Source organism: Excalfactoria chinensis, chromosome 3, assembly GCF_039878825.1.
Source record: "Excalfactoria chinensis isolate bCotChi1 chromosome 3, bCotChi1.hap2, whole genome shotgun sequence".
NCBI lineage: Eukaryota > Metazoa > Chordata > Aves > Galliformes > Phasianidae > Excalfactoria > Excalfactoria chinensis.
The window spans coordinates 18,539,363-18,565,006 of NC_092827.1; the positions used below are offsets into that span (position 1 = coordinate 18,539,363).

The window sequence follows — 25,644 nt, forward strand, 5'->3', positions numbered from 1 at the left end:
GTATTTTCTCACAGTATCTCCCAGCACAAGTGGAAACTGCTTGGAAACGACTTCCGCTCCATCTCTTATGAAGTCCAGGCATCTTTAACCAAAGATCAGAACCATCAAGGCATCTTCCACTGGGCCATGTTTAACATCCTCCTCTGCATAGGAAAGCTCTGCTTGCCCATTATTGCATGCCTGGTAGGATCAAAACTAGGTTAAGGAAGAGTGGTGTCGTCCCTTGGCTCAGATGCCGGAAGAGATACTGTTGTAAGAAAATGCATACCTTCCTGCCATGGCCTGAAAGAGCCTTAGAAGTCTTTGTACATTATACCAAGACAATCTGACATTTGGCTTTTCCCAAGGCAGGACTGAGTTTGATGGAACAATGATGAATATTCTTTTAAGCTATTTTCTGCCTTTTTTTCTCCCTCACTCCCATTTCATCATTTTTTATCTAGACAAGAGAGACACTTCTGGACCATCAATCTCTGTTACACTCACACATGCTTCCACTTTCCAACCATTTCTTGTGTTACAGAAACACATGCAGAATATTTATGCCATCTGGACATGTAGAATATATGTTGTTCTACTTCCATTCAGTACCAAAATGAAAGGGTTATGATCCCCAGACTCAAAGTAGCATTTATGTCCTAGCCTAGATGGCATATCTAGGAGATTGGCTATCTTGACAATGAATATGTTCAGGTCAGAGGGAGAAAGAAAGCACCTGTTCATGTCTCAGCTGCTATTCAGTGCTCTGAAATGGTTTTCTCCATTGATTTCTATCTCTGAGAAAGAGTTCATCTCTTTAGGGTGTTTTCAGAAAATCCATTGGCTTTTCTGCTTTGACAGCACAGCTTTGTCTTGGAGACATGGGTGCTATGCTCAGACTTTGCTTCTACCCCACCTAGACGTGATGTAAGTCACTTTAGTAGTACTGCTTTTATTGTTAACATTTACATCACTTGCATTTGGGTTCTTCTCTGTTTGTAGTTTAGAAATTTAGCAGAGGATGGCTTCTGCCTCAAAGGTGTTACGAAGTAAATGAAAGGTACTGCAAGCATCACTTGCAATGGAGGAGGTGCATTTTGGAAAGTGGATTCTGTTGCAGTGGGACTACGCTAGTGGAAACACACAGGCAGGAACTACAGTTGTTGTGCTTTTAATCTTTCAAGTTTTCTACCCCAAACCTCCAGCATGTTATGAGTTCTAGTGAGTATTACCTGAGTAGCAACGCAGATGGATCCTAATGCAGTGCCTTCCTGTCTGCAAGTCAAAAAAGAGCTGGTGAGATGCAGTTATGTCTGCTCAGAATGGGATTTTGTAAACGAAGATCTTTGGAGATAACACTGAATAATGGTCTCAGATTGTGGGGTTATTTATTATTATTATTTTTTTAAAACTGAGGTCCTTCTTTTGAAGGTTTTTCTGAACATCGTCCAGAAAAAGAAATACTAAATACAAAGCTCTTCAGCGCTTTGCTCCCACCACTGGGAGCAGCCAAGTCCCTTGGGGAAGGGATGGGGAAGCAAGTGAGCCTTGTCTCACCTTTAATGCTCCTCAAATCATCATATGCTAAGGCAGGCAGATGGAAACTCAGTTTTGTTAACTGTGAGCATCATCACATTTCCCAAATATGTATATCTAATTCCTACGAAAAACACTGACCTGACAAATTAAGTCCCTGCACGGTGCACCAGCCAGTGCATGAACGAACTGGTGTAGCTGACTGGATTTCAAACAGTCAAAGGATATTTTGTTACAGAGCTCATATTCTAAGCTACTGGGACAGCAGTTGAAGCAGTTGCTAATTCTAAAAATACTCTCTAAGAGTGGGTTAATTTGTGTATCACCGAAGCATCAGCCCTTTTTGCTGTCAAGGTATATTTTGCAATTGCGAGGAAAGTATATGTACAGTCTTCAGTGTTTGCTAAAAGCAAATTGGCAGCTACACTTCTTAACTGAGAGTGATATCACTCGTATCTATTGGTATCCTCGTGAGTGCATGAGGCATTTGAAAAGGTGCTACCTCTGTCTGGTTATGCTTTATTTGCCTTTACTACTTTTCTAGCTTTTTTAAAAAATTACCATTTATTTAAATGAGCTGCACCAAACAGGTTTAATTCTCCTTTTCGTTTTCAGCTTTTCAGATGATTCTGCAGGTTTCATGATATCACATCAGCAGAAGCTGCTGTAGATTGATGGGACCCCATCAACCACCCTGCCCACTCAATATTATAAAGATTTGTGTCGTCAGTGGTTGTGACGTTTGGTAGGAAGTTGCCCATTTATGGATACTAGAGCAAATGATATCATCACAATAGGTGGCTCCTGTCTAAATAGGATCATTTGTGAAATGAGATTACAGGCATTTATCTGGGAAACAGGAGACAGAGGCACCTGCTTTATGTAATTGATATCCTGGGGACTCACAGTGTACAATAATCAAGAAAAATCTTCCTTTCTAATTCTATTATGTGGGAAAAAAACCCTCTTTTTTTCTGCCTGCATAAAACAAACCCCACTTCCACATGGAATAAGCTCCAGACCATGTTTTCTATTATGCTTGAATATATGGGACATGCATTGCAATCCTATGCTTGCCACACTGCTGCAGTATACTTGTTTTGCAGAGCTCTGTAGCAGGCTAGTCAAAGCTGTGACTAACCAGACTCTTGGATACATACTCTAATCTCTGGCCTTTATTTTTACAATGAATTTGATTCATTCTTTGATTGCATATTTTTTCTGATTTGCGAGAAGCCTCATGCTCTGTGTTTGGATGCTGACTGCAATACAGCAATAGTCTTTGATACGGTAAGTCAAAGATGACTCATTTCTTACTCTCGTGCCTTCAATTTATACTTTCTACAACACTATCTCATCAGGTAGAAAATGATGCGTTAATTAATGTTGAAGGAGTTAATTTTCAACAGATGCTTTTCCCTTCCCTCCCCCCAGTTCTTTGCACCATGGTTTTTTTTTTTTCCTTCTCGTGAAAGCAGTAGGTTTGAACTGACTTTAAGTAAAATGCTTTTGCTCTATTATTTTTAATAATATTGCCAATATTTTGTCCTATTCTGTAATTTCAACAATGAAGTAGAGAATATATCACACACACAGATCTGGGACTTAACATGTGATGCTAGAATACGATAAGTTCAGTCCAATACTAACCTTTATTACAGCGAGCATGATTTGAAAAGCAAGAATCTTTGGGGAATTTATACTTCAGATAAAGTAGGAAGGTTTCAGTTTTCACTTGAGAATTCATGTAGCCACGTCCATACAGTTATAAGAGCCCTTATTTTACGTGCAGGCAGCAGAGAGAAAATGCCTTACAAAAAGACAGTTCCCTTTGTATGCAGCGTGCAGAAGATTCAGTAGTACCCCTTATCAAGTGCACTGTGTGAGATAAGAGCAAAAAAACCCACATATTTGCTGCACAGTGATAGGAGCCTCTACAATGCAGAAACGGGGCTGAGAAAAATGCTACCTGGCAGAAATATTCCTTGAAGAGCTTTAAAACAGTGCTGTGATCACACGCGCAACATGCCCTCTTTCAGACAGCTAAGATTAAGTGTACAGGAAAGGTAAAATTTGACATAGGAATGTTTTGTAGAGAAGCAGCAGTCTGCAGCGGAGGTCTGGAAGCACACTGGGTTACTGGGTCTCCTCTGGTGAGATTTGTTCAGTCCTGGTTTTAGAGCTGGGCAACTTTGCTGCAAGTGAGCAGTGCTCAGATGGCTTGAAATGAGTGCCTTTGGGAAGTATTCTCTCTCTCTTTTTCTTTCCCCCCTCTCCTCCCCTTTTTTTTCTTCTTTTCATGTGTTATACTTTTCAAGAGCAAAGGGATTTCTCATCACCCCTCTGGGTTTGGATCTGCCTATTAAAAATAATAATTAGCAAAATATCAATGCATTTGTATTTGTCAGCATAGGCTTCCGTGGTGCAAGTGAAATAGCTCGCTTTTCCAAAGTTCATTCACAAACAGAGCCAACAGAAGGAAAAAGAAGCAAGGTCTGTGTGAAATCAGAACAAAGCTGTAGGCTGGCTGTCATCAGGCTGTAATTACTGTGGCTTTTCCACTTCTGCTGAGAAGTTTTCAGGTTTGATTTCTGCATTGCCAATGTGATAATTTTACAGGCATGCGTTAGCGTCAGCTCTCGCACTTGCTGATAATTAGTTCATGGATCCATATCTGTCATGTTTTCCTGTCATTTGAGACAGCCTACATCCTTTGAATTTAGCAACAAGTGATCAACGTGATCGTGTACTGCCCAGCATCGTGCACTCTGAAATGGATCTTTGGAAATGTAAAGGTGGTTGAATAATATGTACTAGGTGCATAAAATATGTATCTTTAGTGCAATTTGTGACCACTGGCATTGCTTTTTGAATGAAACATGCTCTTGTAAAATGCTTGAAGCCAAGAGGAGGTACGTCAGCATAGGAGCCTGTTTAACACTAGCACTCTGCCTGACAGCATCCTTTGCTTTTGCAAAGGAAAAAAAAAAGCACAAAACCAAATAAAAAACTAACAAAGCGAACACAGGATAGAGGCTATCTCCTCCTCAGAAATGTGTAATTAGATCTGCTTAATGTGCTCCGCAGGCGTTATTTCACTGTAAATGTCTCGTACAGCGATTTAGAAAAGTGAAGACATTTCCACAGATTTCATTTCTGCATGTTAAGCAGAAGCTGCAGGAAAGTGGCATGTTCTGCATGTAGAGGCCACATTACATGCTCTGTAATTCAGGCATTCAACCGCTCGTAGCTCCGCTGATCCAATTCCAAATACCAAGCCTTGCGCAGGGTGCATTGCTTAGAGAGCAGACGCAAAGCAGTGACTGCGCTGTCCGTGCTTTTTGTACGACACCTGTAATTATATATATTTTTTAATTGCATTAGTAATTTTCTGCCGGTTCTGCCTCAGCCGTATAATTTCCCACTAAAGGAAAGCATATTTGGCAGCAGCTTTTCGAAAATAACAAAATAACTTAAAAACAACAGGGCAGATAATCAGTCAGAATCACAAGCGTACCGGAGGATATCTAAATAAAAGCATTCCACCCGTTATGCTTAAAACAGCCTATACAGCTCTTAGCTGAATTTAGCAAATGTAGAGGAGGAATGACTGTAGCATAGGGCACACAGTGTTCCACTTTTGCTTTATCTGGTAACTTTGTGACTGATATATCCAAAAGTGCTACGACTGTGTGTTTTATTGTACATTATTAATGATGTTCCTTATTATTATTTATTGCCTTCTTTTATTACCAATATGTCAGAAATCTCAGATACAGTTTTCTGGAAACTTTACCTTTCTGCTTTCATTTCTGTTCTTACATACAGGGTGTCGTGCTCTTTGCTTTATCATTGCAATAAGTTCACATAGTTAACAATTTTATTTATTTATTTATCTATTAAGGAGAAAGGCTTGAATTTGAGCTGGAGAATGCCAAGAAAAAAAATCAAGAATAATGGCACTAATGTACCTCTGTTTCTGTGAGCATAGTATAAATGAGATCAAATGAATGTCTCTGAGGTGAACTTAAAGGGTGTTGAGTGTGCACACAAAGTACAGCATATGTGGCCTACATCCCTGCCTGTCCTAGCTGCTATCAAATATAAAAGCCTAGGAAAGCCTTCTAAAGTAGGAAGGAAAAGCAGCTGGCTTTTTATACTCACTTTAAAAGGAAGTTGTGCTCACTGATAGGAGATGAGAATGGCACAAGGTCTGTCAGTGCCAGCTTCACTTTCTCTGAATACCACAGGCATATTTTTTTTCTAATAGATATATGCTTCAGAAATCCAGCCCAAGGTCAGTGCGGAGGGCTGGATTATGTGTGAAACCACACATCCTCGACTGGAGACCCCGCGGCTAAATCAAATTGAAATGCTTTTAGTTCCTTATTGTGTAATATAAAATATTCATACCTGCAACAACAAAAGATTTGCATGGATTGTTCCAATACAAATTATGGCTGTCATCTAATTTAATTGTCTTTGACAGATACACTTGAAAAAATGATATTAAAGCCTGATCATACAGGACAGCATGAATTCCAGCAAAGTATGCAGAAAGCAGCAAAGAAGTTCTGCTTAGCAAGCTATTAATTCCTCTTAGCAGCACGCTACCAAGGTACAAATAGGGTAACAAGTCTGTTACTGTCAAACAGCCTGCACAGGATAGCAGTCAGATAGATCAAACCACACAGTAATTCAGAGATCTCTTTCCTTTTTGTGAAGGAAAATGTAGTTGCCTCAATCACTATTAACATCTTAAGAGATACTTTTTGCAATTAATAAACCCTATCACGACATTTGTGGTAGAAATAGTTATTTGTTGTATTGAAGACTTAAAGGTGACCATTGCCCATTAAAAGAAAGAGATTCAAAGCAGAAAATCATGCACGGATTTTGCATTTCCACGCAATTTCTGAGAAAGTTTCAAGTTTTAGCTGATCTCTACAGTAATACGTTGTGAAAACAGTCATATTTTCCTTGTAGTTCCTAATACCCTGTGTCTCTCTTGATACAAGAGCAACAACACCCTTTATGAATACCAGTTCCTTTTCTAGGTGACCTGCCATCATCAAATCCTTGTGCCTGGTGCTTGAACACATTTCTGCTGCAGTTGCTGGCAAAACACTTACTGGCTTAACTGGGATCATGATAAGGGCAAGTCACCATTTAATAATCCAGGCCTGAAGATATCAGGCTGCTTTTTCACTTGTTAGATACAGGCTCTTTTCCTGCAAGCAGCAACCTCACACCAGCTTATCAGGAGGACAAAGACCTTCAGACCTCATGTGCTTTATCCAGAGGAAGCAAGGACAAGCCTGGCACAGTGAGATCATAGAGTCACAGAATATCCCAAGTCAGAAAGCACCAGTAAGAATCATCAAGCACAACTCCTGATCAACTTTCCTGTAAGGCAGGGCAGAGCATGTGACAGCCCTTGGTGTTCCCAGAGATGCAACTGGGGAGCAATATGCATCTCCCCAACAACCAAGACCCAGCTGAGGGTCTTGACCCAGCTACTTAGAAAGCAAAAAGTAGAAAACCACATGGGTGGTTGTGATCAGATGTTAATTCAGCATAAAGCCACAGTAACTGCTTTGCTGGGGCTTCTCCTGTAAGCAATAAGCAAATCTGTGTAGAGGGAGTTCACTTGTTGGTGGACTGGAAGAAGTAGTGAGCTCTGTATTGCTTTGAAGAGTGGGCCTTGTTGAGATCTTGGTTTTGAGGGATTTGGATATTTTCTGGGTGGAGCTTTTTCTTAGAAAGTCCTTCAATACCAAAACAAGGTGGGGGATGAAAGGATTGAATGCAGCCTTGCCAAAAAAAACAAACCCTGGGGGTTCTGGTGGACATGAGCCAGCTGTGTGCTATCACAGCCCAGCTCTGGTGAGACCTCATGTGGAGTACTGCGTCCAGATGTAGGGTCTTCAGTACAGGGGAGACATGGACCTGTTGGAGTGTGTCCAGAGGAGGGCCACAAAAATGATCCAAGGGATGGAACGCCTCTCCTATGAGGACAGGCTGAGAGAGCTGGGACTGTTCAGTCTGGAGAAGGCTGTGGGGAGATCTGATAGCGGCCTTTCAGTATCTAAAGGGGAGCTAAAGGGAAGAAGGGGAACAGAGTCTTTAGCAGGGTCTGTGGTGATAGAACAAGGAGGAATGGTTTCAAGCTTACAGAGAGTTTATTAGGTTAGATATAAGGAAAAAGTCCTTACCAGTAAGTATGGTAAGGGATTGGAACAGGTTGCCCAGAGATGTGGTTGATGCCCCGTCCATGAGACTTTCAAGGTGAGGCTGGATCAGGCCCTGGGCAACCTGATTGAACTGTGCATGTCCTTGTTTATTGCAGGGGAGCTGGGTTAGATGACCTTTGGAGGTCCCTTCCAGTTCTAAGGATCCTATGATATGCTGCGCTGGCTCTCTGCTGCTAGATGCAAGGACTGTGTTAAACTCCTGGAGGCCCCACATCCCTCCCTGCTCACATCAGCTGGGAGAGTGCATGGACATGAGGGCTGCCTTGCTTTTCTCTGGTTTTAGTTCTAGTTTTCCTCATGCATTTTTAATTTTTAAATGTTATCAATATCTCTTTAAGTATGTATAGCTTTGTCCTCTTAAACATTGTTCTCACATCTGATTTATTTTCCTCCTCCCCCTGCCCAACCGCTGATAGAAGTAATAGGCAAGAACTAGAAGAAATTAAAGGTGTATTTTTTCTGTTCATTCAGTGTATTTGACAGCGTTTTGTATCTATTCAGCCTGCTTCTTCAGTGGAATTATTTGGCTTCTAGTGCAGGCTTAGTAGCAGCTGTAAGGAGAAAGCATCTTAAACCAAGAGGAATAATACTGTAACATCAAAAAGACTGGCAGGCAAAATAGCTAAATCTCATAGGGACTCTCCATTTTATTGATTATATGGAGTCGATAATATTTTTCTCATAAATACGTAATCTGTATACATCTCAATAGATGTCGTAAAAGCTTAAATTAGGTCTTCCAATTAGACAATTAATTTGTACTATAGCTCTGAACTGGCCTTACAGCATTTATCTCCCCCTTTGCAGCTTAAGTGATGGTGATGTTTTGTTATTCCTCTAGCACAGCCATCTGAAGGGGCTTGCATCCTGCCCACAGACACTTGTTCTTTCCCAGCCCCTGCCTGAAGTGCCCCAGATGTGCTGACTCTGTTCTTTCTGTGGCTATGCTCTGAGTGCAGCAGATAACTTGTTGATCAGAGTGATTTGGGGCCTTTTGAGGCTGATGCAGGAAAAGATCTGGAATGAGCTCTGAGGCCAACTTCCCGTGTAAGCCTCTTCAGTCAGATGTAGTAAAAAGCTTGTTAAGTTTACCTGAACTTGATGATCTTCAAGGTCTTATCCAACCTGGGTGATTCTATGATTCTATGATAACTGAATGTTGGATTCCTAAAACAAACGGAATGAGTAACCAATTAATACTAACCTCTTGTGAGGCTATCTTGGGAGATAGTTGCAAGTAGTTTTGATAAAGTGTTTTTCTTTCATATTCCTACAAAACAATGTTTCTCTGTTACAATTCCCATTCTTACATCACCTATAATTCACATGAGTGACAAAGGCTTCCTGGAATAGAACACTATATACGTACAACCTTGTTTTTGTATGAGGAAACCAAAACAAGCACAGTTCCTTAACACTGGCACTGCAGCTGTCAAAATGGTTTCATTAGGATGATGGAATAGACAAAACCAAGCTTGGGATGTTGAGCTAATAACACCAGCAAACCCAATTCTATGTAAAGACATATTGAGTGAGAGAAATTGGATGGTACAAGGCACTTCTCAGGAGTTGTCTGCAGTAGCATCGTCCCATCTTCTGGGAGCTCTTCTGGCTTGCTATATGGGTTCATGGCCGTGCTCTGGTAAGAGGTTCTGGCTTACATCCCACAGTGCTGGCTGCAGTGAGGAATTGCTTGTAGCTTTACTGCTGTCAGTTTGCGTGGCTCTTACACTATTCAAGTCAGTATTTGCACTGCATCCTGCAATGAAGCACTCACTGCCTTACAAAAGAAAACAGTAGTACTAACAGTGTGAGTGCACTGAAGGTGAAAATGAGTAGGACCTTCCCCTTGGTTTTGGCAGGATAAGGTGATATGGAAAAGGAGAAATTCTTCTGACACAGGAAAGCCCTGTTCCTGGGACTGTGCACATCACATCAGCCTTTGCAATCGTTCTCCCTTGAAGCTAGTTGCAGTACTGCTTTGGATTTCTCCCGTGCCAGTTGTGCAGGGACTTCTTGTCATGCTCTTGATTCCCAGATAGGACAAAGCTGTCTAGACAAAAACTGCTATGTATTAAACCCCTCAGTGTACAATTTAAGCTTGAGGATTTATGGATACATCCATGCAAGAGCAGACATTATTTTAAAATATTTATTATAATGCAATATTGAGATTCACTTCTGATTTCTCTGGTTCTCCTAGGATCTCATGTTCATATGTACACACATGCGTTTTCAGTTAGTGGAGCAGGCACAGTATTCTGTATAACCTCCAAGGTGCTGACAGGTACTGTGGACCACAGCAGCCAGAGTGGGGGCCGGGCACCTCCTGGTGCCTCCTCTTGTCAGCCCCTGCCCCGCTCCATGGCTGCACATGCCATACGCTTTCCCTGGCCCTGCAGCTCCAGCCCTGGGCTCAGTGTCTGCCCCTCACTGCTTTAAACACTGGTGTGTGTTTCTCAGATAAAACCCTTTCAGCAACTGCTTACGTTTTCAATAACCAAATGAGTAGAAGATAGGTTTTGAACTAAAAGCCATTGTATAGTGATAGGATTCTGAGGTGAATGCAACTGTTGATAAATAAATTTAAGATTTTTGCTCCTAATTTCAATATGAATAATTAATGGCCTCCCTCAGACTCGGGGCTGCAAATTAACCAGTTCATAAATACTTCAGTTGTCGCTGTTTCATACAGTGACACTGCTTATTCTGATCTTTGCCGGCTGTGCCCCTGGGGGACCAGTACATGATGGTTGTTTTTTCTTTTCTTAATTCTTTATTCAGCAATGTAACAAGTAGTCATACTGGCTTTTTACGAGATTAATCCCTCTCAGGTATTTTTCATTCACTTCCACGCTCATGTGATTAATAGAGATAATACGGGAAATTAATACTTGAATATCTGGGGAAGAAACCTGTGGGATATAGACATTTTTCCTGGTATAAAAAATAAAATAAAAGCAGGAGGAGCCTGCCAGGCACTGTGGTAGAGGGTGGAGATGTGACTGGGCTAAAACCATTTTTGGTTGCGAACAAGCTATGCACTTGCATTGCAAGCTATTCCTCTGTAAAGCAGAGATGATAATTCTTCAGTGGGCAGCACAAAGCTGTCTTCTTTGAGATAAATGTGCGGGAGTTGGCCACTTGATATATTTGGGAAGTGCTACCAATATAAATTGATGGAAATTACCTCTGATGGTGACCATAAATGTTGCTGCCTATACTGAAGAAGGGGGAATTATCCTTACAAAAGGGCATGCGTTTCCGTTGATTCTCTTCTGTCAGTTTGCTGGGAGGTTGGCTGAAGACATCCAGGAAAAGAGACTCAGATTGTGAAAATCAGTGAAGTCACCTGGAGAATCTGGTCACTACTGCACTCACTTTCCAATCTCTTCTTCAACCTTAGGAACAGTCAAGCAAGGACAGTCTTACAGAGCTAAAAATAATATAGTTTTGCTATATCTTTAAAGAATCATGGCTTGGAAACTGAAAATCATTGAAATCATATGACAGATGCTGCCAGTGGTCTGACTTGTTTGAAGGCTACTGTAAGGAAGTTCTCCAAAGTGCAACTTTTCAACTCTTTCTTTGCTTTTGTATTTGAGTGTTTATGCACAGAGACGAACAATGACTCAAAAGACACTGTGTGTGCCTTCCTGTACTAGGCATGAGAATGAAAGAGGAGAGTGGATATCCATTAGCAACATACAGCTCTGGAAACCACGTCAGATATTTAACATTATGTTTCAAGAGTACTGCTATAATGTTAATTTAATGGCACAATTCCTCTTCTGCTGATTTCAGTTCCCAATGCTGTTAACAGTTAGTTACTGCAAGATCAATTATTATCTTTTTCCTTTTTTTTTCCCCTTTTTGCACTGCACATTTTCAGAACATGGTAAGAACTTTTCCCCCCTACTCCTCAAGGGTGAAACAATACTTTTTTTTTCTGCTTTCTAGAATTTTTACTCATCTGAAATGACCATTAAGTTTAACCGCCTGCTTTCAAATGGATTACTTTCAAAATAAAAGAAGCTGCACTTGAGTTTCCAGGTAGTTTGCCACCAAAATAGGACTGAATACTGGGTAATAGAGATTCCTCCAAACAAAATATTTTACATTAATGGTTTCGGGCTTAGATTAAAGTGGCCTTTTTCACACAGCTGAGTTGTGCCATGAGCAGAAAAATAATTTAGATTAGGATTCCTAGACACTGTTTCAGGCACAGATTACCTTGCTAGCAGCTGTTTCTCTTCAAATGAAGGACACTTGTGGAGAATTTGTATAGCATATGAGAAGACTCAAGTATGTGCCTATGTAAAGGGAAATAGGAATCTACTGAAGCTTCCCTAACCCTGCAAAATCAGTAGGTTCGGGCATGTGACTGAGTATTGTATAGGCTGGTTTCAAAATTCTTTGTAATTTTTTCATTTACTTTTTAGCCAAATGTTACAGATCCTCTCAGTCAAATCACTGGGGTATTTACTAGTAGGCAAAATTGGATGTAATAATACCCTGTTATCTACCCAGAATGTATAAATTCGCTTCTTTCTGCTCAACACATTCCCATTATAAACTGCAACCCTGACTGCTGTATGAAAAACATCTTTTAACAGTCATATTCATGACGTTAGGAAGTAAACTAAGAAGCTGTGGGAATCCGTTAGCTACTTCTCATATATTCAATACTATTCAGACATAGTATTTGTGAGTATGCTCATGAGAAGTGTTAAAACTCAGTTTTTCTCATGTACCTTATTAATGTATGCATCTAAGGGGGCCTGGTGAATCAGAATTACAGCAATCTTGCATCTGCTGGAGAGGTTTTCTACAGATTTTTGTATACATTTCTTTCTACTAAAACAGGAGTAAAACAAAACTGGTGATGCACTGCCCATCAGAGTGGCAACACTAAATGGAAAGAAAGAACTCAGCTAGGTATAGTGCAAAGATAAAGTGTTGGGCAGCGGTATTGCGGTAATATATAAGCGAAAGTCATGCTGTTGAGAGAAGAAGAAGAGTAAGCTTTTTGCTCAAGAAGTAAGTGAAAATCTGAACTGGGCATAGAAAGATTCTTATTTTCAGCAAGACGATGTTTACTTATGAAGATCAATAAGAACACGTTTAAAATTCATCTTCTTGTAAAACCTGAGATCCGTTTTGGTGGAGGGGTTAGTGATTTAGTGCTTTATGAAGCAGATTATCTTTTGAATCATTATTGCATTAGTTTAAATTATTCCAGCTTTGCATCATTTTAATAAGGTTTAGTTTGGGGAGTTGATTTGCTTTTCCTGTGCCCTGGCTTGGACTAGATCCCCTGATAATGGCCCACTTCCTCCTCACCTCCTCTGCTTGTGGATCTTTCACATACCTGTGAGGTTCTACAGGGGTTAAATGTGCTGCTTCCAATACCAGGATTGGCAGTCTAGGAAGAACATTGGAATTGCATTCCCTGTGCTATCAGTACTCGCCAAATGATAACCTCAGGCAGAGGAAGGCTTCCTCAGTCTTCAGTATGCAAAAGTCAGCAAGGAGCAGTGCATTGTCCACCAACTTGTTAAACAGCTTTATGAAATTTTCTTGTAAAAAGACAAACATCAGTTAACCTGATCTGTGGTTCTTTGCTATAGTAGCAAAAGTCAACAGATCAACACAAAAATACTTCAGAAAACTTAGTGTCCCGTGTGATTAACAGATTTGCTGTGATGAAGTACTGAATTGCTAGAACAGTGAATATTCCTGATCTCAATGCTTGTGTAGGGCTGACCTGGACTAGCTGCCAAGCACTCACCCAGCCACTCTCCTGCTCCCCCTCCTCAGGAGATATGGGGTGAAAAATGAAGTGAAAAATCTCATGGGCAGATGTAAAGAGGAGATCACTTACCAATTGCCATCATGGGTAAAACAGGCTTGACTTGGGGAAAATTAATGAATTGCAAAATAAGAGTAGGTCTGGAAAGCAAGGAAAAAAGACAAGTTAATCTTTTCCCAGACTCAAATTCACAACTTTGTTCTTCTCCCAGGCAGCACAGGGGGAACGGGTGTGCAGGTCCATGTTAGCTCCCATCAGCTACTCCTTTCTCCTCCAGCATGGGTCTTTTCCACAGGCTGTAGATGTACTCCGCTGTGGACTCCTCTCCATGAGCCGCACTTCCAGCACAGGGCCTACTCCTGTGAGTGCTCTCTGTGGGCTGTAGGTATCTACTTTACTATGGCCTCCCCACTGGCTGCAGTATTTTTGTTCCTTTCTTAGTACCCTTCCACTGATGTAGCACCAGCATGGCTGACAGGCCCAGCTGTGTCCTCCAGTAGATCTGTTCTGCAGTTCTTCTCACAGAGGCCCCTGCAGCCTCCCTGCTGCCAACACCTTCCCACCTACACCCACACAGTACAGTGCTTTTTTGGGAATGTTTAAAATGTATTGTTCTTAATATATGTGGTTATCACTCCATAGGGCTGCAATTTAAAGAGTCTTAGGTAATACAACTGATGTGTAGGTAATGATGTGTAGGCAAACCAAATAATAGAAAATTCAGTATTATAACCTTTCTCCGCTGTTGCATCCTGTCTTTTTCTCATGAGGGAAAAGCAGGGTAGGAGAGACATGGATGAAAAAAATGAAACCCTGATCTGAAATTTCAAAGTTGTCCCAAATTTCCTCTGTTTAAAAGTTAATCTTCTTTATTCTGATGTCTTTGGAGATTTTGTTGCACTGGTTTTAAAAAGTGTCATAGAACATTTTCAGGTGAGGAAACCCAGTTTTTAGTGAAGTGAAATATTGCATAACTACTTGGGTAAATTTTGTGGTGTTTCTGCTCGTAAAAATAATCTCAGGTACTTTTTATGGAAAAGAAAGCACTTGAGCTACTAAGCATGAATCAACTATTCACAAAGGTTTTCAATATGAGGAAGAATATATTTGTAGAAGCAATAAGATTCACATTGGTTTGGGTTTTTTTGTCCAACTTTAATGTGATCCAGACCCTGAGAGATAATATTATATCCAACACTGTGCAAGACAGAGCAATGTGCGTGGCTCTGTGTCCTAACCTCAGCCCACAAAGAAGGCGTGAGCATCTAAGTGCTAGAGAAGGCCCAGCCCTGGTTACTCACAGGGCATGTCCTCCAGATAGAGAAGAAATGTTTCACCAGCAGGCAGCCAGTCCAAATGCTTTCAGTGCATTTCACAGCAGCTTGACCTCAAAGTAGCTTCCTGCTGAAGCGAGCAGCAGGTAGCATATCTCCTCCATCATAAGGGGTGGCTTGACATTGTCCCTGGATGTGAGTTGCTCCCTGCATTGCGGTGGTAAATTATCTTCTGGATCACTTGACTGAAACTTCGTAGTGAAACTAAGGTTCTTGCTGTACAGAAGAAGTTCTTCATATGTTCAAGGAGGTCCCACAGTAATGGCAGAAACCCACATCTGAGTGATTTTTAGATATCTGCTGACAGTGACTCCTGTATAAGTCCACAGGAGCCTACTTGAGCCTCATGTAACCTCCAGATACATGAGTGAACACTGGGCCCATTTAAACTGATTTCTATGAAACCAAGTCCAAAGCAATTATCAAGAAAACTATGCTATTCCAAAAGGAAAATTAGCAACAGGTTGATTGACTTTGACCATAAGGTATTGATGTGCAAATGATATGGATAGTCTATATGATTATCTTTAAATAATACTGTTAATCTGGATAGATTCACACTGAAGGGATATGAGAATGAGGTCTGCACTGTGTGCACTGATATCAGAAGATGAACACCTCAGCTTTAGAAAGCTGTGGTCCACACTAGAAGTGATTAAGAACTTGAGCTTTCAAAAATTCAGTACTGGTTTGGAGCCTTTTTTTTTTGGTATATTTTTCAGTCTTACTCATCATCTCTGGCTTCAGGCTTGCTTACAGATCTCAACTTACTATGAATTGGCTTTAATTTTCTGAATCGTTGTATTCATTTAGCCACAACACTGCACAATAAGGAGGAGAATGTCAAGAAAAGTAATTCCTGAAGGTAAACTAATGGCTTGTGTGCAGACAATTAAACTTACAAGGAGATGCACATGGTGCAGGCTTACTCTTGCCAAAGTTTCACAAGCAGGCTCTTGCAGATTCTGGACAAGAAGAGTTGCACCGTGCTGTGTCAATCTGTCTGTGTCTGAGACTAACTGTCTCTTGGATGTATGGTTATTCTTCAATATCAGGAGCTTTACTCAGGCAGAAGTACTATGCAACATATTGTGCTTTGCTGTGCCTTGCTTAGGGTCCTTTAGGCTAAACGCAGCTCTGGCAGGAAAATTAATGTGTCCCTTTTCTGCTTTATTTTATTTTAATTAAGAGAAGTAGTAAAGTTGTTCGGAGAGACTTGCATTAAAAATAGAAAATGCAAAAATCCAAATGAACCCACTTCTATATGCTCACAGTCACTTTGTTATATGCTAAAGTGATAAAATACCTAAAGGAAAAATGTTGCACTGTGCTGTCCTGGGTGCACTGGAGAAGGATGTTGTGAAGATATTTGTATTTACAAAATCATCTCTCCTTCCAAATAAGATTTGCTGCCTTCAGATTTTAGGAAAGCACATGAACTTGGGGTTTTTATCTAGGAGCACTTTGTGAGATCTTTCACATTGGTCCATTACTGAGAATATACAGACCTATGTATATGTGGATCCCGTGATTTAGTGGTTGGAAACCCTACCCACAGCAGGGGGGTTGAAAATAGATGATCTTTAAGTCCCCTTTCAACCCAGGCCATTCTATAATTCAGTGCATGTATGTGTGTTTGTGTGTGTGTGTATGCTTATGAACAAAGTAATGTAAACCAGTTTCATGCTGCCACAACCTGCCTCGGGCTTCATCTGAGTACACATCTGAAGTGGGGAAAGAACATTATCCCATCTTTACATATTAAATAGAGGATCAGTAATTTCTCTCACATCTCTTAAAAAAAACCTTTGGCAAAGGAATTAGACCTGTTTTCCACCAGTCTCAGGCTACAGCTGTAGCTGTAACTGCTGACCTGAATGATGGACACGGTGCAGCAGTCTTCAATTTTTCTTAAATGTATCCATCATTTTCTTCCCATCTCTATTGCTGTATGTGACGAAACTCCATGATAGCCAACAGGGTTGATGTTTTTTCTCCAGCAACTGCTACAGTTTCACATATTCTGACTCAGACAGCCTTAGTTACTCAAGCAGTTGAGATCTCTGGAAAATTTACACTCATGTGCATGTGGGATCTGACCACAGTAGGGTCAGAAGCTCTGGTACGAATCTTTTATCTTGTTGTTCCTAGAACAGAGAGTAGTAAAATTCAGCTCTGTTCCCTCAGCAGTATGTCTAAAACAGTCTTGGGACCAAACACCTCATTAGGATCACTGATGTCTGCTACTTAGACTTGAACTGTTTAGGGATAGGTTTGCCTCTTAGCTGATCTAGTGGGAGTGTAACGGATGGTCTTTTCTAGCTTGTCCAGTGTGCAAGTCATCTTCACACATGCATGTCAACCCGACAAGACTAAACAAATCAAGTCATTACTTGGAATGCAATGTGTATTCCTAATGACAGAATCGCGCTTAAATTCCATTAATGCAATAAATCTAATACCAAGTGAAGTAGCTACGAATGGTGATAGATAAAGCATTTAGTCAGATTGTTTGGATAGGCTACTAGGAAGTATCATGCATAGTAAAAATAAATGTCAAGTATGCTTCACAGATAATAAAGACTTTATTGGATAAGCTATAGCTAATTTTCTCATGAGATATGTCATCGCCATTCTATCTAATTTAATCTAGAGTTGCTGTAATGCATGATCACACTGTAGACATCAGAAACTCTGTATCAGGTGTTATGGCACTGTAAGTCTTCCTTTCTGTGTGCCATTTCTTAGTCTTACTTCAACCTGAATTTAAAGCACGACTTAAGAAAATATGGTTTCCCTTTTTAACTGCCTTGTTTGGAGAGGGAGTAGGGGGTAACGATAAGGGAAAGCAAACTTCATATTACTGTAAGCTTTCCTCATTTTATATCATTGTCTATGGGGAGGCATAAAGCTGTGACCACTGTGATGGGCATGAATCTAGAATATTTGAGATCACACAGCTCTGTTTTCTGTTCATCTAGATACAAAAAAGAAGAGTTGAAGATATTCCTTAAAGATGCAGCCTAGCACTGAGTCCTTCAGAACTACATGCTTTTGTCAATATTTCTTTTTCTTTCTGTACATTCTACTTGTATGAGAAATAGCCCAAACATCAGTAAGACTGATTATGCAGGGAAGAACAGCACTTATAAGCAAAGGTGTAGGATGATATCAGTGATGATCAGTCATTATCCAAAGCCCAGAAAGGTGATGTGCATTGGTCCTCGTAAGAGCAAAAATAACTCCCAGTAATTTGTATCCTTAGAAAACAATAGGGAATGTTAACTATTCCTTGTCATATTCCATGTCTTTTAAAGTATTTTTCTCTTGCATGTGTACCTATCAACTTTAACTTTTTCAGAGGTATGTAGCTGGAAGTAGATCCTGTGCAGGCAGCAGTGTATTTGTGATCCTGCTTGTGACAGATAAATGACTGTAACCAAGTGAAGTACTTTCATCTCTGGTGCATAGATTACATACAGAATATGTGCGCATCCTGGAAGTGTAAATGAGTGTCTTTCCCCTCACTTTTGTGTCATGTAACAGCAAGACTTTGTCATTGCACGAATACTGAAAAGCACAGCTGAACACAAACAGGCCACAGTCAGTTCCTCATCCCATTTTTGTTTTGAATCAAGTCTGGCAATTGTCTGGCATATGCCACATTTTATTAATTACAGGCATGTGTCTGTTCTTTGGTGCATCCTGATGCAAGTCATTAGAGGGCTGGAAAATCACTGCATCATCTGACAGAACTTTAATGTCTGGATATTTATGATGGAAACCAGAACTGATAAAAAAAAAAAAGGTGTTATGTTTAGTCTTCCGTTTGTCCTTCAAATATTCTTACTAATATGGGTACTCTGTATAGAACACCAACGAACATCCAAAAACCCCTTTTCTTTTCAGATTAAACCTTCTCTTTACATTCCACTGACTGATAAATCTTTTTAGAACCCTTAATTCTTGTTTGCAGATGAGTTGTCTCATACTTTCATGTTTCCTTACTCATTCTGTTTGTGACCAAAGTGCCATAAAGCAGGTAGTTGTCAGGGGTATGGCATGGAGGCACACAATATTACCAGGACAAAGCCTGGTTATTCAGAAGAACCTTTTTTCTTCTGCTGTCTGACATGCCTTCTTTTAATGCTGTCGTCAGCAAGGCTCCTAAGCCTGCAATCACATCCAGCCAAAAGTGAATGGCTGTAGTCAGCTTCATTTGGGTTACACGGCATGAGCAGGAGTGCTGCTACCTTATCTGTGGCCCAGGGCAATGGAATCTCCTGTCTTGCTTTTATGGGAATGGGGTAGGAACCACTCAAGGGGTTAACTGCTGCCTGATTTTTCTGGCATTTCTTTCAGTAGAGTTATCTCCAGCACTGGGTTACTCTGTGGGTAGGAAGTGTCTTTAAGAGAGAAGGCCAAGGGTGTTGAGGCTGGTTCATCTGGCAGACTGTCCCTGAGGCTGCCACAGCCAGCTCTGGGCAGAAAATCAGGGAAGAGAACGCAACTTGTGAAGCTACCAGCTGGCTCAGGTCTCTTGGTCACATATGAAAAAAAAACAACAACCCATAGCTTCAGTTCTGGCATAAGGAGATGTGCCTTTTTTAACCTATTCTGTGTGGGGGTTTAGCATCTTAAAAGTAGTCCCTGCAGCTGCATGCCACAAACCTGGAAGCACGATTAATGCAGAGCATATTGGGAATGCTATCTTACTGAGGCAGTATCTCTCTTTATGCCTTTCACCATCCTGGGGATGCCTTCTGCAGAGGCCATGACAGGGCCCTGAAGGTGGGCTGAGGTTCAGGGGAGTGCAGGAGCAACGTGAGGCAAGTGTGAAAATGGTACTGAGAATTAACAGCATATGGAATGCAGCTTTCAATTATTTATTGGGAGATTTCTATTCCTTTTTGGCTTTGTACTTAGAAGTGTAACCATGCGTTTGCTACAGATTTTATGGATTAGAAAATCATAGGATTAGCCAGTCCATAAGTTTATCCAGTTGTATATTAACTCATCGGAAAAAAAAAAAAAAAAAAGAAAAAAAAAGAAAAAAGAAAAAAAAGAAAAAGGATGCTTCATATATAGGAAATGAATAATTAATTTTGTTTTCCTGCTTAAAAAAAAATATAATCCCTTAGGTGCTTTTCTGTTTTCTGCTGAAGCTGAATTTTTTTAGTCCTCTGACAATGTCTTACACCCTCCAATATGTCTTGTTTCTATGGAGACACCAATGAACTGCTGCTCGCTTTCTTTTGCATATCACAATAAGAGATTGCTTCCGAATTTTCCCAACGCTTCACTCACTTCCCTTTTAATTAGAAATTAATCAATAGGTTCAGTGCTCCTGTGTCATGCACTCACATATACATGCATAGACACATATGAAGCCTGCGAGCCTGCCTGCAAAGGCAGTGTGTGCTTTCAAAGTTTTATTTTACGGAGCAGCATGTTTTGTCTTGGGGCTCATAAGGCTGTTATATGAGCTGTGCTGGATAGCAAGGGTGAGAAGATGGATATCTTGTATGCGGTGGACTAGATGGGAGGAGGCTGGGACACTCCGTGCTTTTTAAGACCAGGAAGGAAGTGTGGAATTCTGGCATGGCCTTAAAGGATATTACTGGGATCTTTGACTTTTATTCTCTTAATATTATGTAAGCTGTTGTTTAGCCCCATTGAACTCTTGATTTTTATGTGAAATTTGCCCCCATGCCTCACTTTCCAAATGGAGAATTATTGCATGCTGGTCCTTTACATTTACTTCTCCAAGCCCTGTTCTTCCTCCCCAGCATGCACATTGCTCCTCTTCAGGAGAGCAGCCAGTAAGCACATGTGGGGCAGAACACAGTGCAGGGTTTAAGAAAAGAAACAACCAACAACAAACCAAATTCAGAATAGCACTAGCAGAGGCCTCATAACTGATAAACACACCACCTCATGGTGTCAACAGTTGATGCCTCATGCTCAGCTTATATACGCTTGTGCCGAGATGTAGGTTGAGAATCTTTTTTCATGTTTTCTTTGTGCTACGCAGTTGTCCGTCTCCTCCTGCTGTCTTGGATTTCATGATCTCTTCTAGACAAAGAAGATAATTGTTTTCTATTTTTTTGCAGCTTCTTAGGATGACTGATGTTGAAGGGTAGTTCTTAAGTTCTACACCAGTCAGTAACCCAGTGAAAAAGAGAGTTTTGATGGTAAACTGCTGGCTGGTGTTTCCAGCCAATCTGTTCACATATGTATTTATACACATACACATATATATGTATGTGTGTATACATATGTGTGTAGTTGTTTGCCTTTTGTTACACTTTTTGCTGTCAAACTGAGAAGCAAAAAACAACAACAACAAAAAACCACAACCTTTTTTAAAATGAGATTTCATAAAGAATGCTTGAACTCCATGAACATGTATTGTATTCTTGATTTATTTTAACTATTCAGCATTTTTGTTAAATATACAGAGAGCAAGGTTTAACCTCCAAATGGACCAAAGAGCAGTCCTGCTTTCTCAAGAATAATTATTGTAGCTATGCAAGCTAGCACATAACAGTTAAATATATCCTTGCTTTTGACAGAAGCTAGTGGAGCTGGAACAGAGATGAACACAGCTTATTAAATATAGCTCTTATGAAGACTGCTCTATAATTACTGTGATTTTTCTTTGTATCATTATGATCATAGGCTGATCGAAAACAATGAATCCTGTGCTTTCAAGAGGCTAAGAACTATTCAACCATATACAGAGATCATACCTAGAGTAACAACCCTGTTGGTTTGCTTTGAGTAGTCTATGTAAATAATGCACTATAAAGGTTAAACGGGTCCTTCCCCCGATGGCCCCTCTCCCCCAGTCGAGAGTTTCAAACTGAGAGGAGAATGATCTGAGCAGCACCAGGAACACTTTGTTCCAAAAATCTCATACATATCCATGAGGAAATATTTTGTTACTCTCTTTAACTGAGACCGGTATTCAATGTATAAAAAGGGATCTGCTGATTTTTTTGCATGTCTGGAAGTGGTTTTTGAGCTGAAATCTTCTGAATGTAGTGACCTATATACCCAAAATGTTATGAGAATAAAAATGCCCAGTTGTCCTTTGCTATCATCTCCGACACTCCAACACATCCAAAATAGATCCAGGGACCTGGATTCAAATATTTTCCATCTTTTCTAACCCTTGAAAGACTTCCATTGCTTTCTGGGTTTGAATGGAGAGCAAATAGCAAGGACATGTTCCTGTGGTCTAGATCATTTCTTGTTTCCTCAGGTCTCTGTTGATGGGACTGGGGAGGCAGCAGACCCCAGTTCTGCTGTGGGCAGGAGAGGGAAATGTGAGCTTTCCAGCCAAGACGTTGCCCAGTGCAAGGGTCCATTGTGAAGCTTTTCCCTTTGTGCATTTAATGATAATTAACATTTTAGGTGCCAGAATTATGACACTTAAAATTTCAGCCTCTAGCTTCTACATAGTAATAAAAAATAATGATTTTATTTTCCTGTTTTAGATTTAAGGCAATTTAGGTGCATCAATATTAATTTCTGACATTCAGTGTGAAAAGAAAAAAAAAAAAGAAAAAAAAGGCTTGAGAACAATCAGTAATTCCAAAGACTTTGCCTTTGAGGTTAAGATGTGCTGTTATTTACTGCTGTGCTCTTAGAGCTGACATGAAGACAAGGATGGGCATATGTGAGATCAAGGCTGGGTATGCTGCCTTTTCGTGCAACCACTCGACAATTCCTTCCCTGAACCAATCCAGCTTTGTATTAAAGACATTAGTTCCGTTGCCTTGGCTACATGTACTGGAAGGCTTATCTGGAGCCTCATGTTCCTGATGGTTGTTATATACCTTCTCATTTCTAGCCTAATTTATTCTCAGTTAGTCTGTTTGCAGACCACCAGTGTTAGGTAAAGTCAGTCTTTCCTTCTCTGTGTTTATCTGTTTTTAATGTTTAACAGAGAGACACTGCTCATGCTTCCCTTAATTACACTGCAAATGTACTTGGAAATGTTTGTCTGCTGTACATTCATATATATTCACACTATCTGTGTCTATTAAGAAACGTAATAATATCTTCTATTTAATATTGTTTGTTAGCACGTGTCTTTCTGCACAGTTTTTGAGCAAGTTAAATTGTTTTATCAATCGCGTGGAGTTAATTCAAATACTTCAAATGTGTTAGGGTAACTGTGGTAAGAAGCAGTGAGCGTGACGAGATTAAATAGAAAGGAGAACTGAAGTAAGCAGCCTAAATCCCATTCTGAACCCAATCCAAACATTCCTGTAGGTTTGGTTTAAACAAGAGCACTTACATAAACAGTCAGCTTTTCCATGCCAAGGTTTTCCAAACAGCTTCTTGGTAAGGCCGCAATTAAATAACAGTCAATTTTACAAGTAATACCTTATTGAAAGTAATTAAAAGGAATGATTTTGAGAAACAGCCTTGCTGCAGAAAACCTGGCTGATGGCACATCCCAATTGTCCGATGCAGTACCATAACAATTGGCCTCTGTCTCAATCTTATTTAACAAATTCATTAATAGTATTAAAGAAAGCAAGTGAACAGCATGTTAATGAAGTCAGCAGATGATGTAAACAGCAGGAAACAGAAATTAGAAGATACTTAGAGATTAGAAACATGAGCGAGAGGCGTTATCGATGCATCATAATCAGATTGAGAAGGAGTAGTAGCTAATGCGTCTGGGATAAATTAATTCAGAACTGATTTTACATAACCAGTACACATTCAGTGTACAGAAATATGCATGCTAGATTATGCTAAAGCTAAAGAAAGCACCAGTTTCTGATCAGTGTAAAACCTGAAAAGTCAATGCTGTCTTTGGAAGAATGTGTAGTGTCAAAGAGCAGACAAGTGATTGCTGAATTACAGACAACAGCAAATAAGAATGGGTGGTTAAAGAGACTGATTTAAGAGGAAGAAGTGAAATGTAATGACCTTGACTAAGCCAGGTATGGAGATGAAGGCTAAAATAATCTACAGCCCCGAAATATGAGTAACATTTAAGCAAAACATGATTTATTTATTATTTTTATAGCATTGCCAATAATTTGATATCATTTCAATAAAATATTTTTTATTAGGTGAAAGCAACCTGTTACCATATTAGGGCAAGAATTAAAAAATAAACACATTGAGGTTGCAAAGGCGATGTAATGCCACTAAATGAAAACCTAAAGTAGGCTGCAGGCTGCTTCTCCCTTCAGCATGCCTGTGTGAACGTGCATTGCAGAGGCCATAGACAGTTATACCTAACCTGTTATTTTCTTTTTTTTTTCTTCTTCCCCAACAATACCCAGTTCATAGGAGAGGAGACTTCCCAAGTGCTCCGTTCAGCAAGCCCAATCCCACACAAGCTCTAAAATACTTCCCCTTCCCCATAGTGGTGACGCGCACGCTGCAGGCAGGCTGACAGCCACCTCCTCCAGTTAGGACATGCAACCATCAGTACCCTTTTGAGCTCATTGAAAATATGACTAACCCAATTCTCATCTCGTATGCTGTCAAATGCCACTTGGTGAGTCTTGCTCCTGTTCCAGCTGGAGATGGGCCCACACTGGAATTTGGGAATCTGATTTTCATGTTTCAAACCTGAACAAAGAATCTCATTTCTAGCCTCAGTCTCCTAAACTGCAGTCATGTCTGTGAGTAAAATGCTGAAACACTACTTGTCTGGGAAAAATAAATGAGTGATGATTTTAAGAGAGATGCTGTGGCTACTCAGTGCAGTAGCTGCAAGTTTTTTGGTGCTGTTCCCAGAAATGCTTCAACCACGGTGAGGAGCTCAATTCTCTAATTAAAAAAAAAAATTGTATCAAATATTTTTCAGCTTTACACTCTCAAATTAAAGCTTAAAAACCTCCAAGGAAGGAAAGGAGGCCAGATTGGAGGGGGAGGAGGTGAGAGGAAGGAAGCGGGTGGAGAAAACCACTATATTCCCAAGATGCAAGGAAAGTTGAAAAGTAGAAGAAAAAATATATTAAATCAGTGTAAACTAAGAGGTAAGTTTAAGGCATTTATTTTATTTTATTTTGTTTTTTACATCAAATGTATGTTTTGTTGGGGTATTTTTAGCAGTAAAATGCTGTGTACTTTAAAAACATTTTAAATACACTAAAGTGAGGTAATTGCTTTTTCTTCATCCTGTGTGCTATAAAATTGATCTGTATTTTTATTAAAACCCATCAAAGAATGTGTTGTGCTGGGAGTTTGGTACATTTTTGCTGTTGCTGGTTAGAACTGTCGATTACCTCACCAATGACCTACATGAAGTGAAGCAACATCCCATGGCAGCAGGCATGGTGTTTTGTTGTAGAGCTCAGCTGCAAAAGTTAATTGTTTATGGAGATTTAATGGGCATCATGCTCCTACTTACCTACATCCCTGTAATTCAGTGGTGTATCGGTATAGCTTAGCAAAAGAGGCTCTAAAGTAATAGATTTTGGTATAGTTAGGAAGAGAGTTGACCTGCATTCTTTGAACTGAGATCAGATCAGTGCCCTACATTGCCTATTAGTGCTGTTGCTATTACTGCTACTTGGTGTGCTGCCTATACAGGGGTTGTATAAGTTAAGTTTTGATCAGAGACCACATGCCAGCAGCTGAATAGTAAAGTCTGGTGCACTTAAAAGCTCATTTATTACTAGAATGTTTGTTGCTGTGCTGCCAGGAGCCTGCCAGAGAAGCAGCGGAATAAAAATATTGCTGATTAATA

The 25,644-nt window shown here is 40.1% G+C and overlaps 1 protein-coding gene across 26 annotated transcripts in view; it reads left to right on the forward strand.

Annotated features, from left to right (window-relative positions):
* Positions 1-25,644, forward strand: part of DLGAP2 (DLG associated protein 2) — a 448,809-nt gene that overhangs the window by 128,896 nt on the left and 294,269 nt on the right. For 6 of the 26 annotated variants that reach the window (XM_072333748.1, XM_072333751.1, XM_072333755.1 and 3 more), the window contains exons 1-2: positions 2,303-2,805; positions 24,760-24,931. The exons of 14 other annotated variants lie outside the window; for them this stretch is intronic. In XM_072333748.1, the coding sequence (XP_072189849.1) occupies positions 24,874-24,931 (58 nt within the window). In that variant the 5' untranslated portion in view covers positions 2,303-2,805; positions 24,760-24,873. Of the gene's footprint in view, positions 1-2,302; positions 2,806-24,759; positions 24,932-25,644 lie in introns of those variants that run through there. 6 more of the 26 variants (XM_072333767.1, XM_072333770.1, XM_072333765.1 and 3 more) reach the window with 6 other exon arrangements.